This window comes from Panthera onca, chromosome B1 (assembly GCF_046562875.1).
Source record: "Panthera onca isolate mPanOnc1 chromosome B1, mPanOnc1 haplotype 2, whole genome shotgun sequence".
Taxonomy (NCBI): domain Eukaryota; kingdom Metazoa; phylum Chordata; class Mammalia; order Carnivora; family Felidae; genus Panthera; species Panthera onca.
Genome location: NC_138342.1, coordinates 25353942 through 25371970, shown reverse-complemented (window position 1 = coordinate 25371970; position 18029 = coordinate 25353942). Strand labels below are relative to the sequence as shown.

Below are 18029 nucleotides of genomic sequence, written 5' to 3'. Positions count from 1 at the left end.
TCCCACTTGACCTGCTAGGTACCAACGTTTCTACTCACCTAGTCAGAAATCACACGATTTCATTCACTTGACTTCTTCATCTCATACATGCATTACTACTATTAAAATGCACGTTTTGTAGGTTGCAAGGAAGGCCCTAGAATTCTTCCCTGCTCACATTAGCACAAATTTTCAAATTCATTTGCCATCTCACTAAGAGACCCAAAGTACTTTTTCTGACTTGGAAAGTAAAACATATAAGAAAAATGGGATGTAAGAAAAAATCACAGATTGTTGGATCTGACTAAGATTTTAGAGTTAATTCTGTTAACTGCCTTACAAATGATTAGTAGCAGATCCAGAAGGAGTTTGTGACCTACCCATTCATAATGGTAAAATTGGGATTGGAGGTCAAATATTTCTTATATTTGAATTGTTGAACACTATATATGGTTGCATGATATATAACAAAGCCAAATTAACTTGCAAAGGTAATTCTGGGGGCGACTGGGAAGAAAAAGATGACTATGGCATTAATTCAAAAGTCAAGATAAATAGTGACAATAGAGCTAAAGCGAAGGTTAAATACCACTCTGTGAGAAAGTCTGACGACAACTGCCTAATGTAGAAAACGGCAAGTTCTTGCATAGTCAATGTATGCTCCTAATGTGATGATGGTTTTAAGCTTACTATTTGGGTTTCACTTGAATTATGAATTTATTGCAGTAGGTTTCCAATTGTTTTAACATGTCATTATCAAGTATTTTATCATTACTAAACTTCCTATCATGAGCTCCCTATTCTAAAATACCTTATCCCGTTAGGAATATTTTATTGAAATAATAAATAACCAATTTCCCCAATCTTATCGAAAGACCAACATGAAATAACCATACTATTGATAATAATAAAGAGAAAAGAAAATATATTAGTGATCTTTTTCATAAATTAATGTATAATTCATAAACAATCCTTAAAATACTTTTTAATGATACCGTTTTCATTACAGCTTTCCAGAGACCCAAGGATATAAGTACCCTGGGTCTGAAATTATTAAAATGGTGGGACTCATTCTAATTATTAGATTCAGGTTTCACGAAATTATGTTTATTTTTACAGTGTATTCTTTTTCCTAAGCTAATAAGAGAATAAAACCTCATTCATCATTTGACAGTAAGGTGGGTTGGAATGTAGGCTAAAGCTTATTATAAAAGTTATTAATCCACAAGCCCTTTTTATAAAATTGTGTTTATTACGCTAAAGTATAGGAAGCAAATAAAAGCTTTTGTAAAACATAAGTGCATTTCACTACTTGTCTACTTAAATTTTCCTTTTAGTTATTTCAGTTACTTTTAGTTATTTCCTTACTAAATCATCTGTGACAACTTATTTTTATCATTAGCTTTTCTAGCGTATACCCAGGTCACGTCGTGCCATTGGAATGTTGTTTTTGCACTGGAAAATTATCTTCTAAACTTTACAATGAAAGTTAATCCAAAAATCAGTTATAACTACATTATTTCACATGGGTTAAAATTCAAGGAAAACATTTGAGGTAATAATAATTAGGAACTAGGACAGCATCCAAAATGGTATTTTCATAGAAAATCCAATACAAATCCTGATTAAAACCTAACCAAGCAAAACGTTGCAGATTACCTGGATTCCAATTAAAGGTGACAAATGAATACTTGACAGGTTTCAATTCCAATTCTATTTATGTCAGAATGATCCATTAATATTGAAGATGAAATTACCAGAATTCAAGCAATACAATTGTACTTTATGACTAGATAGTAGACTGAAAACTTGGTCCCAACAAAACTTATTCAAATGCCAACTGCTACATTTGGATCACCCAAAGTGAATCACATCTCCTTCTGTCATTACCTATAGATCAAGACTAACATGAATCACGGCTGGCAGATGACAAATGATTACATAAAACTGAATTTCAAGTGTCAGTTACATACAAAATCAGAAAAATCAGTTCTATTATGATGGTCTTTGCTGATGACAAGACTAAAAACATGGTTACAAAAAATAACTAAACACCTTATGTGGGAAATGTTTGTCAGTAAACTTTCTAGTTTCTTAACAAGCTCACCTGTTAAGTTTTCCATGACATGTATGTTTCCTAAAAAGTAACTGATAATGTGTTTGTCATATATAATTATGTTTCTTACTCATCATTTCTTTCTTATTTTAAAGGTCAAATCCCCTTAAACTCAAAAAAACAGAAAAATAACATTAAAATGTGATTATAATGCCAATGATGCAAAATCCTTTCTGTTAATATAGCTGACATCCAAAAATAAAGACTTCCTTATACATATGGTTGCTGAGAGTGAGATAAATACTTTTTTAAACACAAATAAAATGATAACATCAAAAGGCAATCACAGATATAGGAATGTCCTTAAAATAAATCAATCCTTCCTTCCTTCTTAGGTGTGTGTATGTGTAATATTATTATAGTATCTTAGCTTAATTTTTAATTTGTGCAAAGCATTTCAAACATATTTGCCTTAGAAATATATTCATCAGCAATGTAATTTATACCAAAAAATTTGGTAGTCATTTAAAATGATACTGAAAATAGTTAATTCTTAAAAAGCACATCAAACTCCCATCCACATAAGCATACACCCCCATACACACAGATAAGCATGCCTTTATAGCCATAAGGCAAATGCCATATAACTCTGGATTGTTCATCAAGAGGGATATCCATCAACAGATCCTGATATCATATCTTCTCACCCAGATAACAATGTAGAAAACTAATTATTTAACATGATTTAGTTTAGCCATAATTTCACTTGGGCTCACTTGTCATCTATTACGCTCTCAGGTTGGATTTTAATATTCATAGGTAAACTTCCAGAAAAAAAATCAGATTCCCCTGAATTAATACGCTCTATTTGCATACCATCACTAAAGAAACCAGTGTATAACAAAAGTTAGAATGTCTTATTTCACTTGGGGGATGGGATGGTGAAAGGCAAATCCATTTCAAGTGTTCACCAGAGATATAATGTGTGTGATCCCCCTTCCTTCACTTACATATAACCAAATCTCTTTTTACATTTGAAATAATCATAAAATTAGTATGAACTTTCCCGTTCCATCATTTGACACAAAGCTATTCCTAAGACATGTACTTATAACCTGAAATCCAAAAAATAAATCACCCATTTGGGGGAAACATAAACAGATGTGAAAAGTTTATAAGAACTATCTGCAGTCTAACTTTATAACATAAAGAAAGTGTAGAGAAGGCCAATTGTGGTAGTTATGAGAATCATCTCACAAAAGGGTAAGAATATGCTTTCTTCTCTTTCCCTTGCACAAAAATGAGAAGAAAAAAAAAACTTATAATTAAATGACAAGGAGTTCTAATAGTATTTACAATCTATTTTTTGAGAATAAGATATCATCGTTCTCGTTTGACTCCATTTCAGCTATCACTCAAAAGGAGAGGTTCCAAAATGCTTTACTGAATACGTCAGAAAAGAAAGAGTTGAGCCAAGTGTGTTTATTGTCATTTCCTTTCACTGAGGCTGGACAATTGCAGTTGAAGAAATAGTTGCATGACAAAAATGAATAGAAGAAAACAATAACACAAGACCTTTCTCAGTTTCTATCGTTTAGGTATTATGAGTTAATTTAGTTTAGTTTTTTGTTTTTTTTTTTCATAGAAGGTAGTAGTCTGATTTATTTGTAAATGTGTTTACTTCTGACAGGTTGTTTGAAAATGATGGTGCAAGTTTGGTGAATTTTATCTATACAGTTATGTTCCTTTATTTGGTATTTCTGGACTTTAGCAAATATTTATTTTTTTTAGGTACAATAGTTTTAGTGTCAGCTATTTTGTTTTGGATTTAGACTGAGCCTCATGAGTCTACTTATTGTGGCTCACTAGCGTGATTATGTGTGTGGATGCTGTGTTTGCCCCTACCATTTTCCATATGCTCTGCCTCACCAACACTGCCATCCGGCGTGGTCCTTTCGTAGCTGTCCTCTGGGAGTGGAAGGGCACCCAGCCTTGGCCCTGATGAACTCTTACTGCTTGGTGTCTCTGACTCCTCCAGCCCGCTGTCATAGCAACTCTGCAGTGACCCCTGATGTGGGTCCTGAGGCTGACTCACAACAGAAAACGTCACTCTACGAAATGGCTGCAAAAGAAAAGATTCTGAATGTCACTAAAGTGTAAGATTGTAAACGATCTTATTACAAAACACATAAACGACATACATCAAGGACTACTGGCGACTCATTCAATACAAAATGGTTAGAGATGTTCAAATCTATTTGGTTAACTGTGTTATCTGAGGCAGTGCCTAGAATTTCATTTTCATTGTGGAAAAAAAAAACCCTGAAAATTCCCTTTCTGCAACAGAGATAAGAAAACAGCAATTTCACTAAAATACACATTGAACTCTATGTTAGTACCATGTATTCAACCTTCTTCTATTCTGTAGTCTTCACTTCAAATAGACTTTTCACAAATAGACTCTATCACAAGTGTCACTGATTTGGGAAGGCGATACACATTGAAATAATCATTGTAGGCATTCATTTTTAAAAACTCTGTCTGTATGATACAATGGTTTTAAAATGAGTGTTCTGGCAGTTGACTCAAACTATTAAAGGGATAACTAATAAATAGGAATTTAGGTACACTGTTAGGAGATAGGAATACATTTTCTGTTTTTCTTCTTATTAAAAATATTACCTATTGACCCTGAGATTGTAAGGGTAGCATTGAACTAATAGATAAAAGTTCCTTTAACCAGGGAACAGAAAAGAAACCCCCAAGCTTAATTGTATGTGCTTACAATGACCGTTTATAGTTTGTTCAAAAGTAGTTACCGCACGCACAGCCTTTAAATTGTAATTTTAAAGTGTTGTAAATTTTTATCCAGTTGGGTCCCACAAGTTACTATGACACCAAAGTTGGCTGCACTGAAGATTTACTATGTACAGAATTTACAGATTATTGTAACTACAAAACAAAACAAAAAAAATTAGGCTCATTAAGGGAACAAACTAATGCCATGCATTGATAGTATTCTGCACATAACAGTTGAGGGAAAAAAGAAAAACAATATAAAAAGGTTCTGTGATATCTCTCTGAGATTATTCTTGGCAATAGCTATAGCCATTGAAAACTTGTGTGTGACTTGGAAATGGCATAAATGTATTTTTTAAACTTACAGCTCAGACTGGGGCTTTTTAATATAAGGTATAAAAATAATAATGTTGCCAGAAAATGGTGAGAAAGGTCGAAAGTCTTTTTTTTTTTTTTCACTCTTATAACTTGAATACGAATGGTTCAAATCATGAGTCATGATTGGACCAATCTACACATGTAGGTTATTCAAGGGAAAGCTAAGAAGAATTACAGTATTTCCCCAAAATTTATAAAGTGGTTTCACTAGAGACAAATGCATGCTTCCACAAATCTTCCCTTCACTTTATCTCAGAACACTGGCCAGGAATATTGTCCATTATTAGCTTTTCTAACCCAGTACCTTGCCCTTCATATACTTATTTGAAGAGGACAGTCTTTATAAAATCCTATCTTTTATTCTAATTCAAAATCAAACGTTTAGAACTGCTGAATCCTATTATGAAGGGAAAACGTTTCTCTTCTTTATAATGTTTCACCCAATTGGAACTACAGTATTTTTAAAACAATTATGAAATACTTCTAGTACAAATAGCATAGATATAGATATAGATATAGATATAGATATAGATATAGATATAGATATAGATATATATAATGACCCAAAATTTACTGGCAATAAACTCTAAAATCATTACTCTTATTTCATTAATAATAATTCTATTTCTTCACAATAATACAATTGTGATGTTTTAACTTACATTTTAAGTAAATATAGAAGTCGATATGTATTTACCAGGCTTTATCTTATGTGCACAAAGTTTTTTACTTTTTTTTTCTACTTATCACTCCCAGATGACTGCAAATTATCTGAATTTCCTCAGTCTCACCTCAGAAATAAGGCCACTCACCGTTTCCTAAAACCACACTGTTCTGCACAAAGAAAATATTCAGTAAATACTATTGAACAATAAGCTTTAAATGGCAATGTTGAATTTAGAAAAGGACAGTAATGGTCATTCAGACATATCACTTCAAGACATAGCAATGGGTCACACACACACACACACACACACACACACACAGATAAAGGACTGTCCAATGCTATTCTTGATTCTCAAATCTTTAAAAAAAATTTTTATGTTTATTTATTTTTGACAGAGAGAGAGACAGAGCGTGAGTGGAGGAGGGGCGGAGAGAGAGAGGGAGGCACAGAATCTGAAACAGGCTCCAGGTTCTGAGCTGTCAGTACAGAGCCTGACGCGGGGCTGGAACTCACAGATGGCGAGATCATGACCTGAGCCGAAGTCGGACGCTCAACCGACTGAGCCACCCAGGTACCCCTCAAACCTTTTAGAAACAGTCTTCATTAACCCAAGAAGAAAGACCAAAATGAAATAGAAACAGTAATACATACTAATAAATTGACAAAGGAAAGTATATCATAAATTATGAGAAATGTTATTCCATCTCTATATAAAAATAGAAAAAACGGTGATGTTTACGTGATGGAAGTAAACTCAGAATCTGTAATTAAATGCTGGTTTCACCAAAGTAGTAGTAGGACAGCACAGGGGTGATAGGTTATGTTTGTAACAAAAAATGTCAAAAATAAGATAATTATTTTTCTATCATGTACCGTTTAACAGGTTCTATGAATCTGTGTATTTTCTGTGACTATTTTAATTTCCATGAATTATTTTAGGTTACATATTAAATTTAATGATGAAAAGAAAGCTGTTTTAAATTTAAAATACTAAGATTTATTTATATAATAAAAAATGTCTAGATTCATGAATGCTTTTTGTATGTGTAGAAAACTAAAATAAATAAATAAATAAATAAATAACACCTAATGGATGAAACAAATAAAATCCAAAATAGAGAGTATCATACAATGAATCATGAAAAATCCCATCCATCATTTTTTTAATGCTTATTTATTTTTGAGAGAGAGAGACAGAGCACGAGCGGAGGAGGGGCAGAGGCAGAGGGAGTCACAGAATCCGAAGCTCTGAGCTGTCAGCACAGAGCCTGATGCAGGGCTCAAAATCACAGACCATGAGATTATGACCTGAGCCAAAGTTGGACGCTTAACCGACTGAGCCACCCAGGCGTGCCCCCCCCATCCGTCATTTTTAACCACATTTTAAAATATTCCATTACAATTCAGCAATACCAACAATATCAGTATTACATTACTATTTCAAGGTCTATTTTGATGTTTTTTGAAAACAAAATTCTTCTGGCAAAGTATTTAAGTTGGCTATGTGAACAAATTAGTGCAGAATCCTAAATTCTGAAGGAAAACCCATTAATGCAAGGGTTAAGGTTTTGTTCCAATGGTAAATCAGACACACAGATTAGATGGATAGACAGATGATAGATAAATAGTAGATAGATAGATAGATAGATACAAGATAGAGATAGAGAGACAAATAAATGGGCAGATAGACAAGTATTTACATACCATCATTCATCACCAGTTTGGGTCTATTGAGAAGATAGGTTTTACAGCAGAAGCTAAGATAAAGAAATCACATTTTTTATAGATTCTCGAAATGCCAACTCAATAAAAAATGGAAAGCACTGTGTTGACTGTGTGGCATGACACAGAGAATGAATTTGCATTATATATATATATGTATATGTATATATATACATATATATATATATATAAAACTATCACTTAGTTAATTATTGATACTCTGGAGTAGCGTGGTTTACATGGGGATTCTTGAACCTAGACGTGCCTTAGAATGGCCCAGAGAACTTGTCAAAAAGCACCAAGCCAGTACAGGACTTCGACTTAAACCCAATGAATCAGTGTTCAGAGTGTGAATGGATATCAGTAGTTTATAGAGTCCCTCTGGGTAATGAAGAGGCACAGAGAGGAAGGAGAAACCCTGCAACTGAAAGCAGTCAAAAAGACAAACTGCCCAGGAAGCCAGGTGGTCCTTTAAGTATTCCTTGATAAAGTTTCTCTGGAGATTGAGTAGAACCATGGCTTCATCTTGGGGTGCAAAAGTATGGACATGAAGACATCTGGTGACCTGAAGTGTCTGAGCTTTGTATTATTCTTTCCAGAGTGGTAAATGATTTCTTGTCTTGCAAAGACAAGCTGGTCTTTCTAAAACAGGAAAAAGCACAAGAAGAGGAGAAAAAACTGTCAGCCTTCTAGCATTTTGAAATTGTGAAGATGTGTTCAAAAATTAAATAAGTAATGCAAGAAAAAGGTCTTCAAGAAAAGCATTCCAAAAATTTTGAGTGGAAAATGCACGACAATTACACACAAGAGGGAGTGGTAATCGGAGATTTTATGGAGGCAAACGAATGCTCTAATTGAATAAGTGAGATTGAAGATGTGTTTAGACCATTTCATGCAAAGGAGTAGGAAGGAGAAATGTTGGCGGCAGAGAATTATGCCAAGAAAAAGTGAACTATGAAAAAAACATCAATGGCAATGGGCAGCAAGGCGTTAGAATGTCTGGATGCTTGGACTTACTCATTATTTCACTATACGTACATTTGCTTTATATTCATTATCTCTCAGGGTTTTAAGGATGTCCCAATATTGCTTTTACAAATTAAAAAAACTCAAAATCGTATAGGTGTGTATATAAAAACAGATCAAGTATAATATAATTAGGTTTCCAATGAAATGGAGATACAAAAAATATGCCATGAAACTTGCTTAGGATTTAGGGCAGGCATTGCAAAGGAACGGTTTGTAGGTTGAGCCTTCTAAGGAGAAATTGAGAAAGTGGGGATAGGCTATTAATTTTCAAAATAGGACATAAGAGGATTACAGTTAGAAGAAAAAGGTTTGTGCAAAGAGTTTTGTTTATTTATGCACAGTTCTATCTTTCTTCATTTTTTTCTGAAAACATTTGCTTTAAGGTCAATGTTTGAAGGCACAGCTAAAAGCCCCGTAATATAAGGTACAATAGGAATGAATGAAATCAGAGAAATAAGAAACTAAGAATTAAAAAAAGAAATTAAAAATAAAATTACAAAGGCAAGGTAAACAGTAAAACATGTTGAGTAACAGGATGTATGGTATGCGTGTGTGTAATGAGAAAAAAAAATGTTATATTGGAAATAACAGAAAAAGGAAAGGATTTTATTCCAAACACCTCTATAGTTTCACTATTGACCTCAATCAAGTTAGCTGACCTTTTGGTTCTTTTGCCTTAGGCTCAGGGTCTAAAATGGAGATAACGATACCTGCCCCTTACTAACTTAAATTCTCTGAGAAATAATCAGATGGTTTACAAAATAAAAACCTTAAGCTCCCTCAAAGAGGGAACTATAAACGGTATCATAGCTGAGGCCAAAGCTGTATAACTAGAGTGATATCTTTTCTTACGTTTTAGGTTTTTGCTTTTTTCTTTTCTTGTCTGTTTGGTTTTTTGTATTGTTTTGTTGTTGTTGTTGTTGTTGTTGTTGTTTTAATATAGAACTTGTTCAGTAATCCACAAAGTTTCTAAATAGAATTTTAAAAATTCATATGAAATTTCAAATCTAATTCTCCTGTTAATGTGGTGCTTTTATTGTTCAAACGCAAGCTGCTTATAAAATAAATATGTGCATACAAGGGTGCCATTTTTTCAAAAGGTGTTTGAATCTAATCATCTATTGGGCATGAATGTCTCTGCAGTCACTTCTTTTGGAATGTCATTTATCAACTAATTGTTCCTCCAATTATGACACAGAGGAGAATTTCACTGGAAGACACATCCTACTACAGGGACTTTTCAGATATTTTAGAGGTCGTTGCAAATATATTCAAAGGTAACTCCAGATAACATGCAATCCCTAAAGCATTAGATGTATCTTCCTCCTTATCCCAGGCCCCAGTTGATGGAAATGCATCAGCGTTGGCATTGGTTTAAAGTCCTAAAGACTTAGAAGAAGCATTCTCCATTCTTTATATAATTTTATTCACTTCATTTTCTGAAAATCTAGAGGTCCAATGGGAAATGGGCAGAAATGTAATGGAGAGGTCTTCTACCTTCTATACGCAGGCTGTGGGGAGCCCAAGGTGGTTGCCTTTTTATTCCCTCCCCTATTTTTTGGAAATGCTCATGAGTCCTGGGGTAAGAGGTGTGTGAATGCAGTAAACATTTCCCTATAAGATTAATCTCACAGACTGGAAAGGACAAACACAGAAAATAAGGATTTAAATTCGGTGCTGTGGGGTACACAATGTAACGTATTCAATAAATGATTTGCTCTTTAATATTTTTGATACTCTTTTTTTTCTGGAAAATGTGAACAGATGTTAGAACTGATATATCAGTAAACTTGGGATTAGGAGAAATATAACCTGCTTGATGAGGAAGGGAGTTAGACTATATTTTTATCTTTATCTTTATCTTTTTTTCCTTTTTTTTTTTTTTTTTTTTTTTTTTTTTTTGAGAGGAAAGGAATTTAAGAAGGGTAGGGGCAGAAAGAGAGAGAGAATCCCAAGCAGGATCCACACCCAGCACAGAACCCAATGCAGGGCTCGATCTCACAGCCATGAGAGCATGATCAGAGCCCCAATCAAGAGTCAGAAGTTCAACCATGAGCCACCCAGGAGCCCCTAGACTATATCTTGATTACAGAAATAAAGCTTGCATTCTAATGACATTATGGCAATGGGCATAAAGCATTCATGAAGGGAAAATGTGATGAACATTTGATTCATTATTTTTCTCTAAAATTGCATCTCTATAGCTGATAACACAAATTGCCAAACAGTAAACCTAAATCTAGGCAATATAACAGGTTTACAGGTCACACGAGATGTTACCAGAATTTCTACTTCAAATATGAGCTGGGACCAGATATCACCCTACTCTTCTTCAGAAGGTTCAAAGGAGGTCAGGTCAATACATTTCACATTCATAAGATGATTGAAGGAATTTTCTTAAAAATAGTTTTGTTTTGGGACACCTGGGTGGCTCAGTCAGTTAAGTGTCCGACTTCGGCTCAGGTTGTGGTCTCACAGCTCCTGAGTTCGAGCCCCACGTTGGGCTCTGTGCTGACAGCTCAGAGCCCGGAGCCTGCTTCAGATTCTGTGTCTCCCTCTCTCTGTGTCCCTCCTCTGCTCATGTTCTATCTCCTCTCTCTTTCTTAAAAATAAATAAACATTAAAAAAATTTTTTTAAGTTTTGTTTTGTTTTGTTTTTACTATCTAGAAAGCTGATGTCAAGTTTTACTAAAGGTATGATAACTACCACAATTTCTATTTCATCTTGCAGATTCATTAATTTTTTTTAAATTTTAGAGACTCATAAAACCACTCCCTTTTTGAAAGCACTGGCATAATAACATGTAGCATTTATAACTTGAAACATTGAGAAAATTAACTTTGAAACGAATATGCTATTTTGTTTTCAGAATTCAATAATTGCCAAATATATGTGACATTACGAGGTGCTACCCATTAAAAAAATCATGAAGTCCACTGACAGTTCCCAAGAAAAGCAATAGAGACCACATTCACAAGTAGATGGATATTTATTATTCATTCTTAATTGTTAATTGATTTAAAAAGTGACTATCATAGAATCAAAGCACATTTTATGGCCCATAATCAGACATTCTCAAAGGTATTTGCCTTCTACCTGCATTAGCAAAATCTTCTGAGTTACAGCCTGCACAGTAAAAACTTGTTTTCTTTGATAGGACAGTGGCCAATTTAGAAAATGGTAAACAACTGAGGTGAACTTCAGAAATATCCTGCTGTACACACTACTTGCAGTAAAGAGAAAACATAACCTCGGGGAAGAGTGCAGGAACTGTCCCCCTCGAAGGCCACTTCTGATAACCTAGTGACTCCATGTTTATGGGGATTTCGTTTGCAAGAGGATAAGACCCTAAGGATGCCGTGGAAAGAACTTCAGGGTAAATCTTTCCTTATTGAATACTGCTCTGCGTCTTACAGACAACTTTATTGAGAACTTTAAATCTGCACCTTCCTTTTTAGCTTCAATAGTTTTTCATAAATTGTCTCCTTATCTGGAACTCACATACAGCTGTCTTAGTCATATCAATTATTTCTGAATGGGCTGAAAAGGCTTTTTTATTTTTTCCAATTCACTTAGTTACGTCCATCAAACAGACTTCTAATGACTCTCTTTGTCAGTCGTAAAGCATTGAAACAGGCATGGAGCAGAACATCGCAGCATTCATAAGGAACACTACATTTTATTTTTAAAGAGGATCTAGCTAAGTCTGTGAGATCTTTCTTGCAACGGCACAGGTACTTGATTAATCTGCAAACATTTTCAACTGACGTCAATGGTCACCGCACAGACATATCTAGGATTCCATAGTGCCTTAAATGGAATACGTCTGGCAGGACCTTCAAACGAACTTTAACCAGGTCTTTTAAACTTTTTAGGGGCATCTTCTCTGGCTCACATCTCAGTATTTTTCCATACTTCAAACAGTTTTTCTTTCTTTCAAGTCAATAGCAGGTGAAAGGATATTAAAAAGTAATATGTTGAAACATTTGGACTAGTTAATTAAAATGCTCATTGGGGAAGAAATAAAATAACTGTATTTATTTCTTTTGACTTGCATGTAATTACATATTTGACATTATTGTTTATGTTTGTCCTACACAGGTTGAGGATGCAGATGATACTTTATAATTCTTAGTCCAGTAGATAATAAACTACCTAATATTGCAAAGGAACAGTGATATCAATATTAAAATAGTGGCCGCTACGTACTGTAAAGGTACTATTTATTTTACTCCTGCTATCACTTCTCCTCGTTTCATCCCTACATGGGTCATATTATATTCTGATTTTGCAAATGAGAAAAAAAAGTTAGTGACTTTCAGTATTTACTCAAGAACTACTCTAATCTAAAAATACAAATGGATCTCCTATTTCCCACCCCCTCATGAAAAATGGCAGGAAACAGAATAGCCAAAGCCTAAAATTCTTAGCAAATGAATGCAAACTTTTTTTTCTAAAACTTTTAAAATAGGTATTATGCTCTCAAACACAAATTGTGGGTCCTGTACACTGTGGACACGATTGTTTGATCTATCTTTTGCTCTATTTACTGTCTATAGACACCTGGTCCAGGATTAGCAAACTTTTTCTGTTAAGAGACAGAAAGTAAATATTTTAGGCTTTGCAGGTCACGGGTCTCTGCCCCCACCACTCAATGCTGCTGTTGTTGTGCAAAAAGAGCCACTGAACATACATAAATGAATGCGTATGGCCATGTTCCAATGATACTTTATTTATGGAAATAGAAATTTGAATTTCATATAATTTCCACATTCTGTGAAGTGTTATTTTTAAATTTTTTTCAACCATATAAAAATGTAAAAACTTAAATGTAAAAAGTACAACTTTTCTGTTGTATTGACATTTTTAAATATTATCGTGAACTTTTCAAGTAGTGTGTAAAATCCTCATAAGCAATATTTATCCATTATACCTCCGTTTCAACGATAGTGCCTTGAAAATAGTTTATATTCAATTGTCATTTATTGACATGTTTCAATATTTCTTGTCCTTTTTGGAAATAACTTTTTTAAAAAAATTTTTAATGTTTACTTATTTTTGAGAGAGACAGAGAGACAGAGAGCAGGGGAGAGGCAGAGACAGAGAGGGAGACACAGAATCTGAAGCAGGCTCCAGGCTCTGAGCAGTCAGTACAGAGCCCGATGCAGGGCTTGAACCCACAGACCATGAGATCATGACCTGAGCCAAAGTCAGACGTTTAACCGACTAAGCCACCCAGGCGCCCCTGGAAATAACTCGTACCTGGGGAATTAGGGGCGCCTGGGTGGCGCAGTCGGTTAAGCGTCCGACTTCAGCCAGGTCACGATCTCGCGGTCCGTGAGTTCGAGCCCCGCGTCAGGCTCTGGGCAGATGGCTCGGAGCCTGGAGCCTGTTTCCGATTCTGTGTCTCCCTCTCTCTCTGCCCCTCCCCCGTTCATGCTCTGTCTCTCTCTGTCCCAAAAATAAATAAATTAAAAAAAAAAAAAAAAAAAGGAAATAACTTTTTTAAAAAAATTTTTAATGTTTACTTATTTTTGAGAGAGACAGAGAGACAGAGAGCAGGGGAGAGGCAGAGACAGAGAGGGAGACACAGAATCTGAAGCAGGCTCCAGGCTCTGAGCAGTCAGTACAGAGCCCGATGCAGGGCTTGAACCCACAGACCATGAGATCATGACCTGAGCCAAAGTCAGACGTTTAACCGACTAAGCCACCCAGGCGCCCCTGGAAATAACTCGTACCTGGGGAATCAGAACTGGATTCAAGTACTGGCTCTGGTATTAAGTGTGAAATATGGGGAAAAGACTAATCTTTCAACTTTAGTATGTTTGACTTTAAAATGAAGAAGTTATAGCAGAAGATATTTAATATCTTTTCCCGTTTCTTAATTCTCTGAAACTGTAGAAGCTGGGGGTGTTGGATTAGGGAATCAATGGCTGAAATCAGCGATTGTAAAGTAGACTTTGCTCACCCATTAAGAAATTCCTTAGAACACTGCCTGCAAATACGAATGCATCTTGGAATGCATTTCCTCACCAAATCAAGATCATGAACAAATATATGCATAATAATCCAACATCTTAGTCAATTACCTTACTGAAAAGTTACAAAAATGGGAAGGTTCCTTCAGGCTTACCACTTTTCATGAAAAGGTAAAGACATTCATCTGAAATGTCAGCTCCTTGGAATATGTTTGCCTAAAATCTCACCTATCCTCTGAAACCGCCTCTTTTGTGATTCCCTTTTCACTGAACCACATGAAAATGCTGAGTCCCTACTGTGTGCTGAAAACTGTGACACCTCATTCATTTCTCAAAGGTGTGAGTCAAATAGCAGGGGTTGGCAAGGTTGGTATGGAACAGAATGGCGAAAGCATCCTGGGCCACGCTTGGGTTGCACCTCCTACTTCCTACTTTATTTGAAACTCGGCACAGTCCCTTGTAAGTTTCTATGTTTACACTCACAGAGAAGCAGGAAGGCAGGAGGGGGGAAGTCCTACTTAGAAAAAGAGAATATTGACAAGCAACTAATGAGAAAAATACTGTCTTCACAAAGACATTCAATGCAACAAAGACTTACTAAGCACTTGCTTTGTGCCCACCACTGTGCTGAAAAATCTACATACTGCAAATCCAGCCATTAGGCTCAGTTGGGCACGCGTAGATTAATCACGCAAAAGCACTCAGAATGCAAGCAGAGGTTTCTTTTCCTTTTTCGTTTTCCTTTCTTTTGCTATTGTGATAAGCATCAAAAGCTCAGTTCACATGCCGCTCGGTTGCTTTGCATGACCACTCTACACACCCATGGGGTTCCAGAAGCAGCTGAATGAAGTCGATAAACCTATGTCTTATGCTACGCAGTTGGAGTTAGTCTGTAGCAGTTCAAGGGAGCAATGCTGAAGAACCAAGTGGAACCGCAGGAAAACTGCTCAGGTTTCCAGCTACTAAAACATAAATGAACAAATAGACAATAATAACAAAGATGAAAAATAGCCTTTCAGAAGCTACCTCCTAAAATACATAGAAGCTTAGGCGCACAGATAGAAGCCTGCCTCACGAGCGCCCGACTCAGTTCTCCCGTACTGAAGTGAATGAAAATGAAATGTTCATTTTAAGATGCACTCAAACAGATGCTCCGGAATTTTCGTCTCCTTTTTCCTTTTCCATCTTAGACACTTCATCCAAACTGCACCTGGTCAATCTGTTTAGGAGACTATATACGTTTAAAAACATTTACTTTTCCCATCCTATGGAATGAAGTTTTGTGCCCTTAAATAGCATCCCTTGGTCTGGATGGATTACAATGTCTAACAGGAATCAAGAGAGACACACGGAGTAAGGCTCTGAAGTGTTACTTAAACGTTTAATTATTAAACTCAGTTGAAACCTCATTCTTGAGCCAGAACAGTCTCTACACAGGTGAACCTTCTGCTACCCTGGTGAACTCATTTTCTCTGCCATTCCTGCCAGCTTACTTGTTTTATCTCACTTACCTGCACTTCGTTCAAAAGACAGGCTACCAGTGTCCATAAAACGTCCAAGGAAAAAATGTATTCAAAGCCCGTATGCTAATTTTGATCTCTCAGTGCAAGTCATATGACTGCAAAAAAATCAGTGGATATGGGTGTTGGTAGACAGAAAAATGGACCCTGATGATGTCCACATTCTCATCCCTGGAAACTGTGAAGAGGCAACCTGACGTGCAAAGGGGGATTTAAGATTTTAGATAGAATTAAGGTTGCTAATCAACTGACCTTAAGACAGGGAGACTATATTGAACTACCTGGGTGGGTCTGATGTAATCTCAAGGATTTTTTAAAAATAGGAAAGGCAGAAAAAGAGATCAGAACGATGCAATGTGAGAACTGTCCTCACCCTTGATAGCTTGGAACAGAGAAGAAAGGGGCACAGGCCAGGTCATACAGGTGGCCTCTAGAAGCTGTTAAAGGCTGAGAAGGGAACAGATTTTCTTCTAGGGCCTCCAGAATAAACACTACCCACCAACACCCTTATTTTTGGCCCAGAAGGACCTATTTTCGATTTCTGACCTCAAAAAGTATATGACAAATTAGCATAGTTTTAAGCCACTAAATTTTCGGTAATTTGTCATAGCCCACAATAGGAAACTTAGAGGGTGAACCATGAACCTGAGGTGTAGTGGGGAGGAAATAGAAGTGAAGCATTTGGGCTTTGGTTTCACATTTACGAAAGGGGTTAGAATCATCAGTCAAATGCACATTAGTGTTGCATTCCTAGATCACCCCACCTATAGGATATTGAGAATTAGCATGCCATTCTATTTTTTTTTTTTTTTGAATGTTTATTTACTTTCGAAGGAGAGAGAGAGAGAGGGCGTGAGCAGGGGAGGAGCAGAGAGAAAGGGAGACACAGAATCCAAAGTGGGCTCTCGGCTCTGAGCTGCCAGCACAGAGCCCGAAGCAGGGCTCGAACTCACAAACTGCGACATCATGACCAGAGCCAAAGTCGGAGGCTTAACCGACGGAGCCACCCAGGAGCTCCTCCATTCTATTTTTTTTTAAGTTTATTTATTTAGAATCAGTGAGAAAGAGGTGGGGGTGGGATGCAAGTGGGAGATGTGGAGAGAGAGAGAAAAAGAGAGGAAGAGAATCCCAAGCAGGCTCTGCATTGTCTGTGCAGAACCCAGTGCAGGGCTCAAACTCACGAACTGGGAGATCATGACCTGAGCCGAAATCAGACATTTAACCAACTGAGCCACCCAAATGCGCCAGCATGTCATTCCAATAATTATTTTATAAAACAGTCAAATACACTATGTTACATATATTATGTTGAAAGTGTTCAGCAAGCGTAAAAATGTTAAAATCATCTTTATAACCCTATTTTCACATTTATCATTCTTTTAATACAGTGAAAACACCAATACACAGGAAAAAAAAGGAAGCAGACTACGTCTCTGTCCACTTATACAATTGAAGAAAAAACACTTCAAATTTATATTTTGGTCCTCTCTTATTGGATAGCTAATTGGATATCATATTTGGGGAAGTCCACAGACTTTTAAAGCAGAATATCACAATTTCTTTTCCTGATTTCAACTCCAAGTTGAACAACTTTGGGCCACTGACTTAATTCTTCTGAGCCACCATTCGTGTTTTATAAATTTATTTTTTTAACGTTTATTTATTTTTGAGACAGAGAGAGACAGAGCATGAACAGGGGAGGGGCAGAGAGAGAGGGAGACACAGAATCTGAAACAGGCTCCAGGCTCTGAGCTGTCAGCACAGAGCCTGACGCGGGGCTCGAACTCACGGACCGTGAGATCATGACCTGAGCCCAAGTCGGGCACTTAACCGACCAAGCCACCCAGGCGCCCCTAAATTTAAATGATAATCTCTCCATTTTAAAGATGCAAGCAAGATC

The 18029-nt window shown here is 36.1% G+C and overlaps 1 protein-coding gene across 7 annotated transcripts in view; it reads right to left on the bottom strand.

Annotated features, from left to right (window-relative positions):
- PCDH7 (protocadherin 7) overlaps window positions 1-18029 on the bottom strand; it is a 422251-nt gene that overhangs the window by 227904 nt on the left and 176318 nt on the right. For 2 of the 7 annotated variants that reach the window (XM_060655274.3, XM_060655277.3), the window contains exon 2: window positions 3965-4157. The exons of 1 other annotated variant lie outside the window; for it this stretch is intronic. In XM_060655274.3, the coding sequence (XP_060511257.1) occupies window positions 3965-4157 (193 nt within the window). Of the gene's footprint in view, window positions 1-3940; window positions 4158-18029 lie in introns of all 7 variants that reach the window. 4 more of the 7 variants (XM_078446221.2, XM_060655275.3, XM_060655273.3 and 1 more) reach the window with 2 other exon arrangements.